Source organism: Xyrauchen texanus, chromosome 22 (assembly GCF_025860055.1).
Source record: "Xyrauchen texanus isolate HMW12.3.18 chromosome 22, RBS_HiC_50CHRs, whole genome shotgun sequence".
Lineage (NCBI taxonomy): Eukaryota > Metazoa > Chordata > Actinopteri > Cypriniformes > Catostomidae > Xyrauchen > Xyrauchen texanus.
This window is the reverse complement of record NC_068297.1, coordinates 9774188-9793420: the sequence shown is the minus strand read 5'-3', so window position 1 is coordinate 9793420 and position 19233 is coordinate 9774188. Positions and strand designations below refer to the sequence as shown.

At 39.9% G+C, this 19233-nt stretch overlaps 1 protein-coding gene across 13 annotated transcripts in view; it reads left to right on the top strand.

Moving 5' to 3' along the window:
- LOC127662779 (neurexin-3a-like) overlaps nt 1–19233 on the top strand; it is a 467216-nt gene that overhangs the window by 14748 nt on the left and 433235 nt on the right. For all 13 annotated transcript variants that reach the window (XR_007972918.1, XR_007972917.1, XR_007972916.1 and 10 more), the window contains exons 3-5: nt 2056–2073; nt 3006–3035; nt 3282–3293. Coding sequence is in view for 10 of the 13 variants with exons in the window: in XM_052154109.1 (XP_052010069.1) it covers nt 2056–2073; nt 3006–3035; nt 3282–3293 (60 nt within the window). In the remaining 3 variants the exon portion in view is untranslated. The remainder of the gene's footprint in view (nt 1–2055; nt 2074–3005; nt 3036–3281; nt 3294–19233) is intronic.

Genomic DNA, 19233 nt, shown 5'->3' with positions numbered 1-19233 from the left:
ATGTACAGTACCTGTAATTACTATGCACTAAAAGCATTTCATGGAGGGAGACCCCATCAGGTTCCCCTTAATGTCCTGCATTAGCAGCGGTTTTTGCACTGGCAACAGATAAATCGGATCTTCTGCCTGCCAGTCCAGAATAGGAAAAACAAATCTACTGTACAATCTGTAATTCTTATGAGTTATCCGATGAAATAACTAGGGATGCACCGATCCGATACCTGGATGGGTATCAGCTCCGATACTGAAGTTTTTAGATGGATCAGGTATCGGTCCGACAAGCCCAATCCAAATCCGATTCTGTGTGTTAGTTATGTTCTTTACTGTCAAGCTCCAAAAACGAAATACAAGAATCATTAAAACACCATTAAAGCAGTTCATATGACTTGTTCATTTTATTCAAAGCCACTTGAAGATGTGCGATAGCTCTGTGAATCACAAAAGGCTGAGTTTAATAAGTACATATATAGTATGCTCAGCACCAGCGTGTTAGTAAATGGTGCTGCTCTGTTGACACAAATTCATGCACAGGCTAGTGATGCACTCACGGCGATTTTTAGCCTTCACAGCGGTGTGCAATATTTGAGCGCTACTCGAGAACAACATCTCAGATGTAGATGCTTAATAGTTTGGTTCACTTATAATATGCATTTATAAGTGCATTTTACCAGAATTTTAATAAGAAGTGAATTTAACTACTGTGAACTTGCCTACAAACAAACACATACAGGAACTCCTGGAGAGTTTAGGATACCAAATAAAATCGTGAGGGTTTAAAAGTGCATGATTTAAATATATTACTGTTGTATTTAAAATTAAGTCAATAATAATAATATTAATAACAATCCATTATTATTATTATTATTATTAGTAGTAGTAGTAGTAGTAGTAGTATTTTTTTACAGTTTATAACAATATTTAAGATGAATGGGTTCCAAAAATTAAGTTGTGAATGAAATGTGGACTGATATCTTACAACTAAATTGAACAAAATATAGATCTGAATCCTTTAAAGTCCAGATGCAAGTTTAAACATAAAAAAGGCAAAAATAAAACACTGGTTTCTTTTCTACTGAAGACTTGAAGAATGGAGTTACTGTTAATTTTGCTGCTACATTATTCAGTATACTAGTTAATAATAAATAGTTTCTTAATAAGCTATACATTTACGTAGAAATAATGTGTAGTTAGAGGTTTGTATTTCTTTACATAATAAAGTGTACTCCCAATTAGGTCCACACAATAATGTAAAGATTGTCTAAACTGATTATGCAAAAAAACAACACTGTTATCGGATCTGGATCAGTTTCGGCCGATACTGAGATTTCCGGAATCGGATTGGAAGAGAAAAAGTGGTAGCAGTGCATCCCTAGAAATAAATTTGCCTGGATAATCTTCAGATGTAAAATAGATTAGAAACATGGTAGACTGGCTGTTCTTTGTCACATGCTACTTCCAAACATGTTAATCAGTTTTGGATGCTCTTTGGAATGGCAGAGGACCAGAGTGCATTAATGAAATGAGCCAGTGCAGCCCAGCTTCGGTGTAAAAGGTGGCTCGTAAGAAAGCAAGAGAGAGTGTGTGTCTACAATAAGAGGGAAGGCAACCTGGCTCTGAGTATAGAACATTGCTCTAGACAAACATCAATGTCCCATAAATTCACAACCCTCTCTAAAGGGAGCAGGTTCTGTTGCCTGTTTGGATTTATGACTTAGGCATGGATGTGGGCTTTGGGAGAGTGTGTAAGACATGGAAGATGAACTAGACCACTTTGATGATGGTGTTCCATGGCAGGATTGAAAGCCACAGATCTGATCCCCCTACCCAACTTCTATGGCAGGAGAGGGGGCAGATGTAAGGTTGCAAGTGTATTTAAGGGTTTCTGTGTACATGCACAGTGCAGAAGTCTGCTCGGTGCATGCTGGCAGTTGTGTCAGAGTTTGCATGATAGTGTTCATGCAAAGATGATATGAGTGGGCTCTAATGGCTGTATTGTTCCTCTCTTCTTTTCTTTTTTTTTTTTTTATTGTGTCATCTTTACTGCAACATCATCAGAGGCCAACAGCATCCCAGGTGAGTTTAAGAAACAAAAGTTATTTGATAATATTATTTAAGCTATTTAAGTAAATTGAGTTTATTTAATGCCTTTTAAAGGCATACATTGCATACAGTATGTGGCAGCCCATATGTGACATTCAAATGGAAGCTTTCAAACATGCTTTTTTTGTGCTATTGCTGCATTTACATAATGCCAATATTACCATAATTTCTGTAATTACAACAACTCAGAGATTGCACTCTGAGCTGGTCAAGTCATTGGAAATTATAAATTTCTATGGCAACTCTCATAATGCCAAAATTGACTTATGTGCGGCTTTGTTGTTTGTTACAGCAAAATGCTTAATCATTACATTAATTCGCCTCTATTTTCTCTTAAAAGCATTGAAAAATAAAGAAAGTGCATAATGTAATATTGGCTACAATTAAATTACATTTCAAACTGAAATACGTAGAGGTAGATATCTATGCGGTTACCAAGATTTTTGCAAGTAAAACTTGTTTCTTGATTGCAGGGTTAGGCATTTCCCTTTTTAGGGTTAGTTAATGGTTAGGGTAAGGGTTTGGGTTAGGGACAGAGTTAGGACAAAGTTTTTCTGACAGGAATGTTGTTTCTGTCAAAGAAAATATGTTTGTCCATGAACTCATCCCACTTTGTAAAATCAAAGTCACTGACACAGCAACCTATCTTCTTTTAACTGTTGAAGTCATGCCATTTTGGTTGTTTTTACATGACACCACAATGATCAAGTAGAAGTCGGAGCTTGCATAAAATTCTTGTGAATTTGAAAAATATGTGAACGGTTTAACATGTTGAAAACTTTTAATGATGGTAGTTACAACATGCATGTGAATCATCCAGATTAGTTTTTCTTCTCCAATATATAGTATATCCTCTAAAATATTGTATATATGCCCTTCCCATTCTGTTTCTTTCTTCCTTAAAGGTTTAGCACACATGATGATGTCAGATCAAGGTATGCCTCAACTCTTCTTTGTTATTTATTCTGTTTTGATTCATTTTATATTGCATGCCTAGATTGACTAAATTGCTGTGAAGTGAATGATCTAAACTGTACGCTCTACAGCCAATGCAATTCTAAACTTTGAATGCATACATGTGGACTGTGCTTTGACCATTTCTTTATATTTTTCCTTGCTCTCCTTCTCTGGATACTTCATCTTTTAATACCTGATTAATACCTTTCATCTACTTTCTCAAGCCAAGGGGAAAGGTACAGAAACTTTTTCTTCCTCATGTTGTGCTCTAGTGTTTATATTCTTGTTATAAGTGCCTTTCTATTAGCTGCTAACTGTAGGTGTCTGGATCAAGAGTATAATTAATGAGAGTTACAGTAATTGAAGGCAAACACACAAAGGTTATTCTGGCTACAGACTGAAAGGTCTGAACTTTGGTGTCTGACTCCCTGGTGATCAAGTTTTATTGCAATTTCGGGTTTCGCTTTTGTATTATATCGCTTTTGTTTTTTGAATATTGAAGGACAAATGAAGGTGAAAGAAAGAAAAAAAGAGGGGAGGAATGCAATCGTAGTCTGAAACTAACTTCATGTGTGCTGTCATATCATTGCATTGCTGGGTTCTCAAAGGAATCTTGTTGATTAGCCTGATTTAGCCCTGGCTTGCTGTTGGGCTAAGTGTTCCCTGTGGGCAGCAACCATACCACATGTCATCTCACCATCCAGACAAAACACTACTGAATCACACCCCATATCATGTCTCAGAGTAGCCAAATGACTTCATCCTTCAAGAGACAATAACTGAAATGGGCAATATATTCCCTGTTTTGACCTCTGTGCTCCTCTGACCAGGGTGCCTCCTGGTTTTTAAGGTAATATGTTAAATGTTTCTCTTGTGTTTTTTTCTGTTTTTTTTTGTTTTTGTTTGGACCCAGGCTCTTTTTCTTAAAAATTAGTGTTGCATATTGGTATGAAATCAATTCTACATAATTTGTGGAAGTAAACTGCTTGTGATTTCCAAAATAAATAGAAAAGATGTAACTTTTTGCATCTCTTGCAGTTAACTGCAACATGATCATGATGTTATTACTCAATGTTACCAGTTATCAGTACAATGTTATTGAGCCCATTCTGCCAAGTTACTGACAAGTGCTATCTTCCATCAGATATATATATATATATTTATTATATACATTTATTTATTTATTTATAATCTTTAAACATTCAATTGCTAGGTAATTTATTAAAAGCGACTCATTTAGAAAAATAGGTGTAATGTAAAAGCTTGTTAACTATTTAAGGTTTGGCAGATGTAACATGAACCAGAAATGTACCTATATAACAGATGTATGCTGAATTGAATAAGAATCAATAATTGACACACTTAAATGAACAAATAATAAATTATACAAATAATTAAATAAATTATTGTATGTTGCCCACTTATATAAGTTTCATTGTAATCCTGATGAATCTCTCCGTCAGTAGTATCTCAGTTACTAAATGACTAAGAGTAACAAACTTCTAACAGATGTAATGCATTAAACCAAAATGAGGGGATAAATTAACAGCATGTAATGAACATTAAACAACAAAACACACAATAAAAACCCTAATCTGTGTATACATGGTTTAGTATTTATGTTAGCAGCGAGACTGAGAGTGCAGCTCTGGTTGTTGTGTTACAGTATGTGTGTGCTTGCAGATGCTTTTTACTTATAACCTTAGAAAAGTCTCAACTGGTAAAATACAACAAGCACATAAGTTTCACTCAACAACATGTGTCTTTAGCCATCTCACGTCACTTTGAGGATTATTTCAAGATATATACGGCATTGTTTTTAGGATTGTTTTAATCACAATACTGCAAGTATTACTGCTGCAAGTAACAAAATGCTATTTTCCATATTTTGGTTATGTTTCATGAAGTATTAAACAAAATTGATAGCAATATGAGTTATTAGATAGAAAGTAACATACTGTACATAAATGTTTTTTTGTGGCATTTTCATTTATTGCTTAATGAAACATAAACAGGATTTAGAAAATGGCATGCCGATTGAAACCAGCCCCAAAACAACGTAACATGTTGCAGAGATGTTAAAATAATACTCACAGAGCGACATAAGCCTGGCTGGCAACACTAGCAGTGGTGGCTCAGCGGTTAAGGCTCTGGGTTACTGATCAGAAGGTCGTGGGTTCAAGCCCCAACACCACCAAGACACCACTGTTGGGCCCTTGAGCAAGGCCCTTGAACCTATCTGCTCCAGGGGCGCCGTATCATGGCTGACCCTGCACTCTGACCCCAGCTTAGCTGGGATATGTGAAAAATAAATAATTTCACCATGTATATGCAGAAATGTATGTATAATGTGTGACAATTGGTCAAATTAATTAAATTAAATTAAATTAAATTAAATTAAATTAAATTAAATTAAATTAGCCTCGCTCTCACTGTCAGACAACAATGTGTGTGCACATGCGCACTGTCACTTTAGACTTCCTGACTGCTTGCCTGAAGAGAGAAGCCGCAGGCAGTCAGAGATTCTCAACCACAAGCAAATATACTGTAACAAATTTTCGAAAATATTAATAATGTTATTCCAAAATAACTGTAAAAATATTATCCCTTTTAATGTTATTGTCAATAATATATTGGCTGCCGCTTATATTGTGCATCATTAGTGTTTACGTTTTCCTGTGACGCTACTGACACATGTTCATGATTATGTGTTCATATAATCAATTTTAAGTGTGATTCATAGGTTGTATTTTACCTCTAAAATTAATTTTTACCCCACTGATGGTAAGGTTTAGGATTGGGGTTCCAGTTAGGGTGTATGGTAAATTCCTGTTGATTGCACTATATCATTTAGGCCTACAACTAAAAACAACTTGCTTTACAACTCTGTTGACATTTCACCCAGACACTGGAGTTCACACATGCCAATACGATCCACAACACTTCCTTCGGGGGATTTAAATTTTCAGTGTGCCTGCATATAATGTATCTAAAACTTCCTGTTGAACTGAAAACCGAACTGAACTGAATAGCAGCATATGCTGCGATCCCTCTAGCCAAACTAGTTTCTTCCCTCAACCTAATTTAAGTGCTAAGTCAGAGCACAGTCAGTGGAAAACTGGCAGAGAGACAAAATATATATACAGTCAGATGCATTAGCATGCATTTGGTGGTGTTGCATCAAAAGCCTTGTCTTATTGTAGTGCTGTCTCTGCCACTGTCTATCTCTCTCGATACCACCCTGAGCTAAATCCCTTCGCGAGACGGGGGGACATTATTACAAATCAACCTGGCTGTATGCCCAAGTTAAGATGACAGGGGCTTCCATTTAGGAGCCCATTTGCATCTCAGTTGTGCTGAACACATTCTACAAAATGTTTATTTATCTGCATTTGTTTTTGTCGCCGCATCTCTTCTCTTCACCAGTCATCAGCACACAAGTGTGTGCAGCACATAAATCTTGAAATTTCATGCTACCCTTTGAAACCTCAGTACAACAACAAGTAAAACCTCAGTAACGTTCCAAATCGTAGTGCTTTGTAATGTTTGACAGTGTTGTGTCTGCTGTTCTGAGGCGGGAAGAAATAAGACACAGCAGCTGTTTTGGTTAGCCCCAGGCTTGATCCTTGTATCTATGAATCTCCGTACTCTCACATGTCGTTCCTCGGCACCCGTCTAAAGTCAGTCATATCCGTCAGAACGTCGGTCTCCACATTGGCACAGGCATATGTCAGCAAACAACACAAAGTCAGAGGACAGAGATGAAGATGGGTCTTTAGGGACTTCCTGTCTCCACCTGTTTTTGATTCAGTTCTCCTTCTTTCCATAGCTGTGATGTTAGATTATTTTTAACCTAGAGTAAGAGTGTAGAAGAACGAAATTAAGTAGATAGTATAGCCCAGCTAATTTAGTCTAAGAATTAATGTTGAAATCTCAGACCTTTGATTGAAGTCTTTGGTATCTTGCCAGTCTTAGCATACTTTTTGACATCTCTTATGAAACTCTATAAGACACATGCCAGATGTAATTGTTTTTTTTTTTTTTTAAGGAGAAAAATCTTAAGACTTGAAGTTAGAGACTTGATCAAATGTCTTATTAGTTCTCCAGTTAATCTCTTAATGTTGTATAGAAAGAACAATTGAGATGTGCCGGAACTCTCTGGTGTGTTTTATTTTTCTTTGGGTGTTTTTATGGGTGTGAAGCAGCCTAGGGGTTTTGTGTGTGTGTGTGTGTTTTTTTTTTTTCTCGAAGATTTGTCTGAGCTGTTTTCATTGGCTTTATCGGTGCCATAGTAGTCCTCTGTATAACGAGTACATCACTTGTATTTGTGACCAAATTTAATTAACCACTTCAGAGTAAATATTGAGATTTTACTAGTCAGAGATTGAGGTGTGTGGTGAGCACTTCGATCCTTTTATTGAATAAGAAACTGGCGATTAAGTAGCTGGATTCAGCCTCGTCTTTTACAGCATGAAATTGACTTTATTTGACTGCAGGACTGCATGATCATGCTGTCACCATCGCTTAGGTTCAGCCGTGAAATGGCATTAATACTGAATCAACTCTGACTTTGGTAAACCTTTCCCCAGACTGTTTACACAACATGGATCAGTAACCTATAGAAGGTAAAAGTGTTGTTCAAGCAAGTCATACACATATACAAGTAAAAGTTTCCTTTTGCTTTGTTCTGTGTATTTTGTTTCCAAAGATGAGACCCAGGCACCCCATTTTCATTTTATGTCTTTTTTTAAATCCTTTCTGTTATTTACCATCAGGTGGTGAACAAAAACATTAAAATAAACATTATTTCTAATCATTCATTGCATGGATGTTGGAAAAACAACCTTGCAGCTTCTCTCTTGTTAAAGGTGCCTTAAGCGATTTTTTCATGGAAAGGTATAACATTTTCTTTCCTACTCTCTGAAAGATATTATGAAATAAGTGTCCTGAGATATTTCACTGTTCTCTGTTATGGAAGCCAGGTGTGTCATTTACCACATAATGATGGAATCATTTAGCAATCTATTAATTTGAAAATAAAAATGTGAATAAAAAAACAATTTATAAATGGACAAATAAATATTCACATTTAAATGTGTTTATTACATTCCTGTACTCATATTTAACAATAAAACAGCACATTAATAATTGCATTTAAAAAGCATTTGGCAATTGCTTTTCTTCATCCATTTGCCAGTTTCTTTTCTTCATCCATTTGCCAATTGCTTTTATTTATTGTTTGACTTTGACTTTTCTTTTTCCAGTTGCCAATCCATACCAGCTGAAGCCCAGGAATGCCAGTTAAAAAAAAAAAGAATGGGAGTAAATTATTAATCTATTCATTTGAAAATAAAAACTTGAATAAGTCAATTTATAAACGGACAAATAAAAAGACACATTTAAATGTGTTTATTTAATTCATGTTTAAAATTTTCATTATATTTAACAAAAAATGCTAAACAAAAAAGTACATTAATGAGTCTTTTAAATACACTTTTAATGCACTTCAAAAGCACCTTTTAAATGGCATTTTTAAAAGGTATTTGGCAATTTATTTTCTTAATTAATTTGCCAATTACATTTCCTCATCCATTTGCCAATGGCTTTTCTTTTTCCTTTTTCTTATTCCATTTCTTTCTCCAACTGAGAATCAATAAAAAAAAATGATATTAGACTGTTGACTTGTGGGAGCAACCAAAGAACTTTCAATTCAGTTATAAGACACCCCCCTCTCCCACGTGCCACTCGAAGAGGATGTAAGATGGCCTGTCATTAGACGACAGTACAAGCAGTTTACGTGATATTACTGGATCTGTGAATCCTGTGCATAAGAAACGGATGTTAAGCAAATCAGAAGTTAATGATGGCTCATTCACTGTTGCTGTGAAATGCTGAACACTGCCTTACCTGAGCATGCACAGTAATATGTGTCTAGGATGGGAGCTGGTAATCGTGATGCTGTCAACAGAACCAGCATCCCGAACCATGCCCCGAACTGAAACACACGAGGTGAGCAAGGACAACGGCTTGAGTCGCTGGAGAAAGCAGATGGACTTTCCACAACTTATACTGAAGAAAACACACATATCCTTTCTGTTATTTCAAATTCATTTAAAAAAACTGTTTGATCATCTTTGAATATTTTATTAAAATAATTGCCTGTGTATGATCGAGAAAAGAAGACTCGGAATGACGGTTAGCTGAGGATACAGTGAAGGCAAGTGAGCATACTTTTGTGAAAAAAAATATTGATTTGGACCTCATGGGGTGGAAAGTGACATCACAGAGCCAAAACAATTATGTCTAATATCTCAAATACCAATCCAGCACAAACTTGTATTTTTGAATTTTTGTATAGATTTGGTTAAGATTTATTTATATAAAGATGCCAACTTCACGGAGGGGCTTAAGTACAGGATCTGGCGGTATTCTTCATTGGCTCAGTACCTCAAGCAGTGGCAGTTGCTGGGCGTTTCAGTTCGGGGCGCAGGTCGGGAGGCTGGTTCTTTTGACAGCATCAAGATTATGAGCTCCAATTCTGGACACATATCACTGTGCAGGCTTAGGTAGGGCCGCCTTCAGCATTTTCCAGTAACAGTGAACGAGCCACCATTAACTTCTGATATGCTTCGCATCCGTTTCTTATACGTTGGATTTGCAGATCCAATAATTTCACGCAAAAATCCTCGTACCTTCGTCCAGTGACAGGCCATCTTACATCCTCTTCGAGTGGCACGTGGAAGAGGGGGTGTGTTTTATAACTGAATCTGAAGTTCATTGGTTGCTCTCACGAGTCAATAGTCCAATGGATTTTATCTCGATTCTCAATTGGAGAAAGAAAAGGAAAAGAAAAAGGAAAAAGAATAGGAAAAGCAAATGGAAAAAGAAAAGCAATTGCCAAATACCTTTTTAAAATGCAATTTAAAAGGTGCTTTTAAAGTGGAAAAGCCCTGTCTCACAAGCTGCTGCCTGTCCGTTAGAAAGCTGAAAATCCACTGACAGAGAGACATGGAACAGGGAGTTGGTTTAAATTAGTCCGGAGAATAGCTGGGATGATGGTGTTTAAAACCAAACTGAAGTCCACAAAAAGGATCCTTGCATATGTTCCCGGTCTGTCCAGATGTTGTAGGATATTATGCAATGTTGACTGCATCATCATCCACAGACCTGTTTGCACGATAAGCTAATTGAAGGGGATCTAGAAAGGGTCTAGTAATGTCCTTCAGGTGGGCCAACACCAGTCTTTCAAATGACTTCGTGACCACAGACGTCAAGGCGACCTCTTCTGATTGCTTTTATTTGTTATTTAAAATGACAGTAAGCTGACTAATTTCAATGTATTGTCTCAATAATCTTCCCATTTTACCCAAATTTCAGAGGAAAAAAAATTGTGAGTGGTGGTGGTGTAGTGGTCTAAGCACATAACTGGTAATCAGAAGGATGCTGGTTTGAGCCCCACAGCCACCACCATTGTGTCCTTGAGGAAGGCACTTAACTCCAGGTTGCTCCAGGGGTATTGTCCCTGTAATAAGGGCTCTGTAAGTCGCTTTGGATAAAAGCGTCTGCCAAATGCATAAATGTAAATGTAAATGTAGTGACATCTGGGATGCAAATTAGCAATAAACACACATTTCTGAATGTAAACGGTTTCAGGGCAGATTTATTTTGTGCTAAACAAAAATCTATGTGACAAAGTGTTTTTTTTTAGGCATGACGTCATCATGCACACCATTTTTATCGATAAAAGGACATTTGAATGAAAACGGGTAGAATGTCGCAATTTTATTTCTTTGCATTTTCACTTTGTCGATATCAAAATAGCACGAAAGGTGGATGGAAACTAGGCTTTTGATGTGAGTGGTTTTGGAGAGATGGGGCTTGGCTAATTGAACAGCTCATGAAAATTCTGGAATGGCAAAAATCGCTTACATCACCTTTAATGAGCGCTGCGCTCATTCAACCGTAAACACTTGCTTTCAGAGTTAATCTCTTAAAGAGACAGTACAAATTCAGTGCTTGTCATACATATAAGAAATACATACAAGTGCATATAAACCAACATGTTACAAAAAGTAGCAGTGTAGTCAGTGTAACAAATGTGTAAATTCAAAAATATTTAAAAGGCACATTCATCCATTATTAAACATTTTAACTTAAGAAAACACTGTGTATAGTAAATAATTTAACAAACAGGCTTGTGCTGTATCTAAGTTTTTTTTTTGGATAGTAGTTTTCATAAAGTAGCAAAAAAAATTACTATGAGATAGTCAAGTCAAGTGGTTTTTATTGTCATTTCAACCATATACAGTTAGTACAGTACACAGCGAAACGAGACAACATTCCTTCAGGTCCATGGTGCTACATAAAACAACATAGATAATGTTCTATGCAAATAGCAGTTATTGAGGTAGCAGCCAGGTATAAAGTGACAATAATTAAAGTGCAACTCAGGACACGTGTGTGTGTGTGTGTCAGTCCAGTCTCTGAGTATTGAGGAGTCTGATGGCTTGGGGGAAGAAGCTGATACACAGTCTGGCCGTGAGGGCCTGAATGCTTCGGTACCTTTTGCCAGACGGCAGGAGGGTGAAGAATTTGTGTGAGGGGTGTATGGGGTCATCCACAATGCTGGTTGCTTTGCGGATGCAGTGTTTTTTGTAAATGTCTTTGATGGAGGGAAGAGAGACCCCGATGATCTTCTCAGCTGTCCTCACTATCCTCTGCAGGGCTTTGCGGTCCGAAACGGTGCAAGTCCCAAACCAGGCAGTGATGCAGCTGCTCAGTATGCTCTCAATAGTCCCTCTGTAGAATGTAGTGAGGCTGGGGGTGGGAGATATGCTTTCTTCAGCCTTCAAAGAAAGTAGAGACGCTGCTGGGCTTTCTTGGTAATAGAGCTGGTGTTGAGGGACCAGGTGAGGTTCTCCACCAGGTGAACACCAAGGAATTTGGTGCTCTTGACCATCTGCACAGAGGAGCCGTCGATGTTCAGTAGAGAGAGGTCACTCTGTGCTCCCCTAAAGTCAACAACTATCTCTTTTGTTTTGTCCACATTCAGAGACAGGTTGTTGGCTCTTCACCAGTCCATTAGCCACTGCACCTCCTCTTTGTATGCTGACTCGTCGTTCTTGCTGATGAGACCCACCACGGTCGCAAACTTAATGATGTGGTTCGAGCTGTGCATTGCTGCACAGTCATGAGTCAGCAGAGTGAAAAGCAGTGGACTGAGCACACAGCCCTGGGGGACCCCAGTGCTCAGTGTGGTGGTGGTGGAGATGCTGTTCCCGATCTGGATTGACTGAGGTCTCCCAGTCAGGAAGTCCAGGATCCAGGTGCAGAGGGATGTGTCCAGGCCCAGCAGGTTCAGCTTTCCAATCAGGTGCTGAGGAATTATTGTGTTGAATGCTGAGCTGAAGTCTATGAACAGCATTCGATCGTATGAGTCCTTTTATCTAGGTGGTTAATAAGATAATAAGTTACAAATGACAATCTACCAAGTGCAACACTTGTTAGAGTTTTCCATGCAGACACCCACCAGAGTTTTGTAGACAGCCGGAGGCGGCACAAAATGTAGTATATATACAGTGCATCCGGAAAGTATTCACAGCGCTTCACTTTTTGCACATTTTGTTATGTTACAGCTTTATTCCAAAATTGATTAAATTCACTATTTTCCTCAAAATTCTACAAACAATACCCCATAATGATAACGTGAAAGAAGTTTGTTTGAAATCTTTGCAAATTTATATCTAAAAAAAAAAAAAAAATCACATGTCCTTAAGTATTCACAGCCTTTGCCATGACACTCAAAATTGATCTCAGGTGCATTCTGTTTCCACTGATCATCTTGAGATGTTTCCACAACTTGATTGGAGTCCACCTGTGGTAAATTCAGCTGATTGGACATGATTTGGAAAGGTACACACCTGTCTATGTAAGGTCCCACAGTTAACAGTGCATGTCAGAGCACAAACCAAGCCATGAAGTCCAAGGAATTGTCTGTAGACCTCCGAGACAGGATTGTATCAAGGCACAGATATGGGGAAGGGTACAGAAAAATGTCTGCAGCATTGAAGGTCCCAATATGCAAAGTGGCCTCCATCATCCATAAATGGAAGAAGTTTGGAACCACCAGGACTCTTTCTAGAGCTGATTGGCCGGCCAAACTGAGTGATCGGGGTAGAAGGGCCTTAGTCAGGGAGGTGAACAATCTGTTCGGTCACTCTGACAGAGCTCCAGCATTTCTCTGTGGAGAGAGGAGAAACATCTAGAAGAACAACCATCTCTGCAGCACTCCACCAATCTGTATGGTAGATTGGCCAGACAGAAGCCACTCCTCAGTAAAAGCACATGACAGCCCAACTGGAGTTTGCCAAAAGGCACCTGCAGGACTCTCAGATCATGAGAAACAAAATTCTCTGGTCTGATGAAACAAAGATTGAACTCTGGCCTGAATGGCAAGCAACATATCTGGAGGAAACCAGGCACCGCTCATCACCTGGCAAATACCATCCCTACAGTGAAGCATGGTGGTGGCAGCATCATGCTGTGGGATGTTTTTAAGCAGCAGGAACTGAGAGACTAGTCAGGATCGAGGGAAAGATGAATGCATTAATGTACAGAGACATCCTTGATGAAAACCTGCTCCAGAGAGCTCTGGACCTCAGACCGGGGTGAAGTTTTATCTTCCAACAGGACAACGACACAAGCACACAGCCAAGATAACAAAGGAGTGGCTACGGGACAACTCTGTGAATGTCCTTGAGTGGCCCAGCCAGAGCCCAGACTTAAACCTGTTTGAACACCTCTGGAGAGATCTGAAAATGACTGTGCACTGATGCTCCCCATCCAACCTGATGGTGCTTGAGAGGTCCTGCAAAGAACAATGGGATAAACTGCCCAAAAATATGTGTGCCAAGCTTGTAGCATCATACACTGTGCACTGTGTGTGTATATATATATATATATATATATATATATAAAATAATGCCCACTTGGTTTTCATAGTATCTTTTTTTAGTTTTCAGTCACATTACTTTTATATGTTGTCAAATGTCTGGCTAGTAAAAATTTGCGATTTGGCGATTGTTTCTCCAATGTATCCATAGAGGGTTGCAGAGTAAATGATTTTGGTTAATATGGCATGCAAAACCATGTCTTATACCATGGATTTGTCATTATACCTTAGACATGTTGTTGAAGCCTCTTTTCTAATTCACCTAAAAACCTTTTGCCAAAAATGTGTGGTCCATTTTTATGAATCTGAATCAATAAATGTTAGTCTGCAAATTTAGGCTGTTTGCACAGTGGTGAGATTGGCTACCAAAGCCGCTGCTCCCTATATTCATAAAGTGCAGTCTGTGTAGGGCACCAACTCCCTAGTGGGACACCCTCTTACCCTAGGTAGGCACCAGAAACTCTGCCGGCTTCCCTTCCTCACACATTATACTTTATTTAAGGACCCGATAGCAGTCGCAGAATATAGATGATCATCTTGCAGCTCGCAACACATCAGACTTTTGCCTCAGACCTCCCTCGTCTGACAATTGCAGAACTATGCATATGCTTCAATTTGGCCAGTGCTTGCCCTGTTGGTTACTGTGGCACTGGTCCAAAGTGTTTCAGCATATATATATATTAGTTGGTCCAGGAGGCAGTAAATGTATTGACCTTTCTGGAAGGCAACAGATGTAGAGCCTTGTTACAGGACAGAGAGGAGTATAAACACTGTAGCTCACACAGTGCTGATGAACTTACATGCAATGTAATGAATTGCCATACCATTATGCAAATAGTGTGCTAATTATATAATCCTATTTGATTCCATTAAGGATGTAGCCTACCCAGCTTTCTAACCTTGAGATGGCACTGATGATCAGAGACTGCTCACTCTTTGTCCTGCTCTCACTTAGCCTGTCAGTTTCTCTTTTTCATTCATTTATTTACTTTCCCTTGGCCACTTTCTTTGGACAAAAAACAGAGGACAGGAAATTAAGTAGGAGCAGGATTAGGAAATGGAAGCGTATTCGGTAGTTCTGTCAGGGAGACTTGCGCGGTACATATCATAATTTCATTCATAATTTCCTTTATCTAATCGCTGTTCACCTCTCGCTTTAAAGGTCTGCCAGTTGCCAACCACTCTGCTGCCTTCAGGTGCCAATGTGGCAATTCTTTCTACCATTTACTATGTCCAAAGTCAAGTCAACTTCGCTCCCCGATGAGCTAATATGGATTTACCTTATATCCAGGATCAGCAGCTCCATGCTGCAGCACATGTCTGAAATTCTGGAGTCTCAGTGTGACCGTGGCCCTTTTTGAATAATAAAAGATATGTTAACGAGGCATCTCCGTCAACCCTTATCTCTCCAGACCACAGGTGAACCAGCCGCCTTCCCTACCCAATGATGCCGCCGCTCCATCTCAACTTTTATCAAACCTAAGGGGCGTAAACGATCAGAAAATCCAGATTTTCATCCAGATCTCAGTCATATAGGATACCTACCTCAGTCAAGCTACTGAATCTACTGCAACCGAAATGCACGACCCAGTGCTAGAAGGCCATTTAAAGGATCGCATAAAGGCAGCAGCTGATCCCCATCAGAAATATGCTAAGTTCTCTATCATATTCATCAATTTACATTTAGAGGATGTTTTAAAGGTTTTAGGCTTGCTGTTGCCAATGTTTTATGTTCATCACAACCCTCATCTGCATCAATATTACATTCAAGCAGCAATATTTCATTTCTATAGAGCATTTGGCTCGCGTTTCACATCTTGTCAGCCGTGCCATGGCAGGTAACTCAGTTAAGGTTCACAATGCATGAGTCAGTCACTGTGTTGCATGCCTGAGTGTACCCCTATCGAGGAATCAAGACCTATTATTCATGCATATCATGATGCACAAATACATATCATAAGGGGTCTATTACTCCATTCAATTAAGATGATGCTTTGTTTTGTTGGCCGCTCCTATCGCACGTAAATCATGAAATATTTCTTACTTCATACTGCTACTTCCGCATTCTCCAATTAAGGAAGCACCACTTGTTGAGTGCATCTGACACCTACCAGCAGGATCCCCTCGTTATAGTGCCGTTTTTCAACAGCTCATTTCATACCAGCGCAATGCATTTTGCTGCCTTATATGATCAAGTCAAACAGGGTTGTGATTCCTATTCCACAGTCATGTTTATGTTTCATTACTTGTTCAGGCATTATTACAGTGCAAACATTTGCATTATATGGCACTCTGTAAATCAATTATCTTTTATCACTGTTCGGACCATGTTTCAATCAATGGGGACTTTCTAAGCATTGGGGCTTTATCAATGTTCCAAATTTCAAAGGTCATTACATAACAATGCTAGCCTAACTACATTATATTAAATTTTTAATATCAATGCATTTCAGTCATCGTTCACTTTTAATGTGCTCATGGTTGGGGCAGTTACATTTAGTAGCTGGTAAGTAAGGTTTTGTTTACTCATTGGATAAACCGTCTCGGGTTACATGTGTAACCCTTGTTCCCTGAAAAAGGCGGCACGAGATGTTGCGCTGCTAAGCGCTACGGGGAACAGCTTTCGCTGTGAGCCGAGCTGAATAATGTGTGGAACACGTCAGTGAACATTGACCGGAATTTATAGCCTCGGCTAATGTAATCATTAGATGCACCTGAGGCCAGGCTATAAATGGATACGTCACCAGGTGTCGTCAGATACTTCTTTGTAGGAGAGAGCCCTTTGTCCCTCAGTTGGTACCCTTAAGGGCCAAACATGAAAGATTCCACAATTTGGGGCAGGGATGAAATATTGCCCTGTGCCTGAGACAGAAGATCCTTCCTGTTCGGCATCGCCAAAGGCGAGCCGTCGAGGGAAGAGATTAGCTCCGAGAACCAAGCCCTGTTCGGCCAGCGCGGTGCTATCAGTAAGAGGCAAAAACCCTTGCTGGCGAACTCTGGGCAACTACTACCTTAGGGTGGAGTTCTTAACTCCCCGTTGGTATGGACCGTAAATCTGCTCCCATATACGGGCATCCAGGGATATAACTGACCTGAGTGACAGGAGCTTGCCCTGGGCCCTAAGCAGAACCCAACGTGTCGGAAATACAGCTGACAAGAACGTGGGTCTCCTTGATGATTTATGTAAGAGGCTACCGCTGCATTGTCCACCCGCACCAAGACATGGCAGCCTCAGGAGGAGGTATTTAAGGGCCAGAAATACAGCCATCAATGCGAGACAGAGACTGTGACAACCGAGCTGATGACCCTCCTATCCCCTTAAGCTCCCCGCCCATCAGGGAGGCGTCTGTCGTTAGCAGCCTGCGACAACAAGACGCACCTAGAGTGGGACCCAAGGCAGAAAACTGGGGTCTGAACCACATAGAAAGGGAACGAAGCCTGAGGCACGTAACCCTATTTAGCCTAGGGGTTTTGGCCCTTGGAAGAAATCCCCTGGCTTTTGGCCACAACAAAAACGGTCTCATGAGCAGAAGGTCCAGAGGGATCACTGTGGACGCGTTCGCCCTGAGACCTGGAAATCATTGATACTGATAACAGTGCAACCTTGACCTAGCCTGACTTTGCTCAGGGTGATCTAAATGGACTCTATCCTAGCGGGAGACAGTTGTGTCCGCATTGAGATTGAACTCCATACGATGCCCCGATAGACAGTGTTCTGAGTGGGAGAGAGGACGCTTTTCTTGGCGTTGAGCCTCAACCCCAGAGAAACAGATGAGCTAAGACGATGTCCCTGTGCTGAACTGCCAGTTCCTGGAACTGTGCTAGGATCAGCCAGTCTTTACAGGCATCATCTTGGACTTGAACACCCACGGGTAGTTCAAGCTTTAAGATCTAAGCCAGACGCCACCCCTCACCCTCCATGGGAAACGGGAAGTATTTAGTGTAATAACCTAACTCTCTCTCTGGAAGGGGAACACATACCATGGCCCCTTTAACCAGAGATTGAGTTATATATTTTTTACATAAAAAGAAATCCGGTTCATGGTAGTGAGAACATGCCGTTGAAACACGGAAAAGCGGCGAGTGAATTAAATCCTGATGCCCTTATAAGACCCACAGAAAATAATATATCCGGCAGAAGTTCCCACGCTGCCAGGATCTCTGAGATGGGTATTATATTTTAACACTTCCTGTTGAGGGGTTGTCGAATGTTTCGAGTCCTGAATAAAATGCAGGAACAGCGAAAACACCCAACTGGGAGGAACAGCATAGTGTGCAGAGCAGCATAGTGTGCAGAGCAGCACCAGCCTGACCTGCTGCTTGATAAGCCCTTCCCACTAAAGTGGAGGTTGTCCTACAAGGCTTTGAGGGAGAGAGGGCTTTAAGTGACGATGCCAAGCCCGGCGAGAGATAGTCCATAGCGTACTCTTCGACCGGCGGCATCACTGAATACTGCCGTGCCTCAGCACCCACGACAGTCGAATATAATGACGTCGAGGGTATGTGAACACGGAAGAATATATATATATATATATATATATATATATATATATATATATATATATATATATATATATATATTTTTTTTAGGGGTTCTCCATGAGCGAAAAAGCTCTTAATGGAGGTTTATCAAAGAAGGGAAGGAACCCATGAGGCGTTCCCTTTCTTAGACTGGAAGATAAAATCTATCCCCTAATTTGGAGCGTTTGGGGGTCTCTTTTTCGCGTGGCTAGACCAATCTGGCAACCGCACGCGTAACAACATCGAGCAATTCCTCTGTAGATTTCTTATCGCGGACGGAAAGCTCGGAGGCGGGAAGAGAATAGCGATCCACCTCATGATCCGAGAAGCGTCGAGATCATGTGAAGAAACAGCTGGGTTTGGGGAGAGAGTGAGAGAAAGGGATCAACCCGTCTCTTGCTCCTCAGCCAAAACCATGCAAGAGCCCCACGAACGATCTTCTTTACGAGAGTGCTGACTCCCGGAAGCAAGCGAGGCGAGCACGACGCACTCTGCCTGTTAAAGCAAATCGCAGTGCTCGCACCCACCCTGCTGCAACGCGAGAGCAGCGTGCTCCCAAACAAACAGCAAAAATTGATGTGTGTCGTCTTCAGCTATAGAGCGAGAAGAGGGAACACGCACCGTTTATGACTTTCAGTCATTCTCTCTTTTTTAGAAATATATATATATAATATTTTCTAAACAGAAGAGAAAAGAGAACAAAG